General features: G+C 66.1%; 1 protein-coding gene across 1 annotated transcript in view; it reads right to left on the minus strand.

Annotated features, from left to right (window-relative positions):
- Nucleotides 1–6: 6 nt before the first annotated feature.
- The window catches only part of S100A10 (S100 calcium binding protein A10), a 3,260-nt gene continuing 2,446 nt past the window's right edge, over nt 7–820 (minus strand). The window contains exon 2 of the mRNA XM_027706817.1: nt 7–232. Within this exon, the coding sequence (XP_027562618.1) occupies nt 71–232 (162 nt within the window). The 3' untranslated portion in view covers nt 7–70. The remainder of the gene's footprint in view (nt 233–820) is intronic.

Consider the following 820-nt stretch of genomic DNA (forward strand, 5'->3'; position numbering starts at 1 on the left):
GGGGGGTCTCAGCACCCCGGGAGGGGTCTCAGCACCCCTGGGTGGGGTCTCATCCCCCCCGGGTGCCCCCTCACTTGCGGCCCTTCTGCTTCATGTGCAGCACGAAGTAGTCGTTGCAGGCGATGGTGAGCCCGGCCACCAGCGAGAAGAAGCCCTGGAAGCCCACGCGCCCGTCCCGGCTCTGCTCCACGTCCCGAAGGATCTTATCCAGCGCCATCGGGTCCCGCTGGTTCTGGGGGGGGGACACGGGGTCAGCACCCACCCGAGATTGGGGTCAGCACCCAGGATTGGGGGTCAGAACCCACCCATGGGGCTCAGAACCCACCCAGGGGGGTCAGGGGGTCATTGGGGACCCCACACCTGCTCCACATCCCAAAGGATCTTCTCCAGATCCAGGGGGTCCCGCTGGTTCTGGGGGGGTCATGGGGTCAGCACCCACATGAGTTTGGGGTCAGCACCCACCCAGGTGGATCAGGGGGACATTGGGAACCCCATGAGCCCGTCCTGGCTCTGCTCCACATCCCAAAGGATCTTCTCCAGGGCCGGGGGGTCCCGCTGGTTCTGGGGGGGTCACGGGGTCAGCACCCACATGGGATTGGGGTCAGCACCCACTGAAGGGGGTCAGAACCCACCCAGGGGGGGCACGAGGGGCAAGGGGGTCACTGAGGACCCCACACCTGCTCCACATCCCAAAGGATCTTCTCCAGATCCAGGGGGTCCCGCTGGTTCTGGGGGGGTCATGGGGTCAGCACCCACATGAGTTTGGGGTCAGCACCCACCCAGGTGGATCAGGGGGACATTGGGAACCCCATGAGCCCGT

Source organism: Neopelma chrysocephalum, unplaced genomic scaffold (assembly GCF_003984885.1).
Source record: "Neopelma chrysocephalum unplaced genomic scaffold, ASM398488v2 Primary Assembly neopelma1_79844, whole genome shotgun sequence".
NCBI lineage: Eukaryota > Metazoa > Chordata > Aves > Passeriformes > Pipridae > Neopelma > Neopelma chrysocephalum.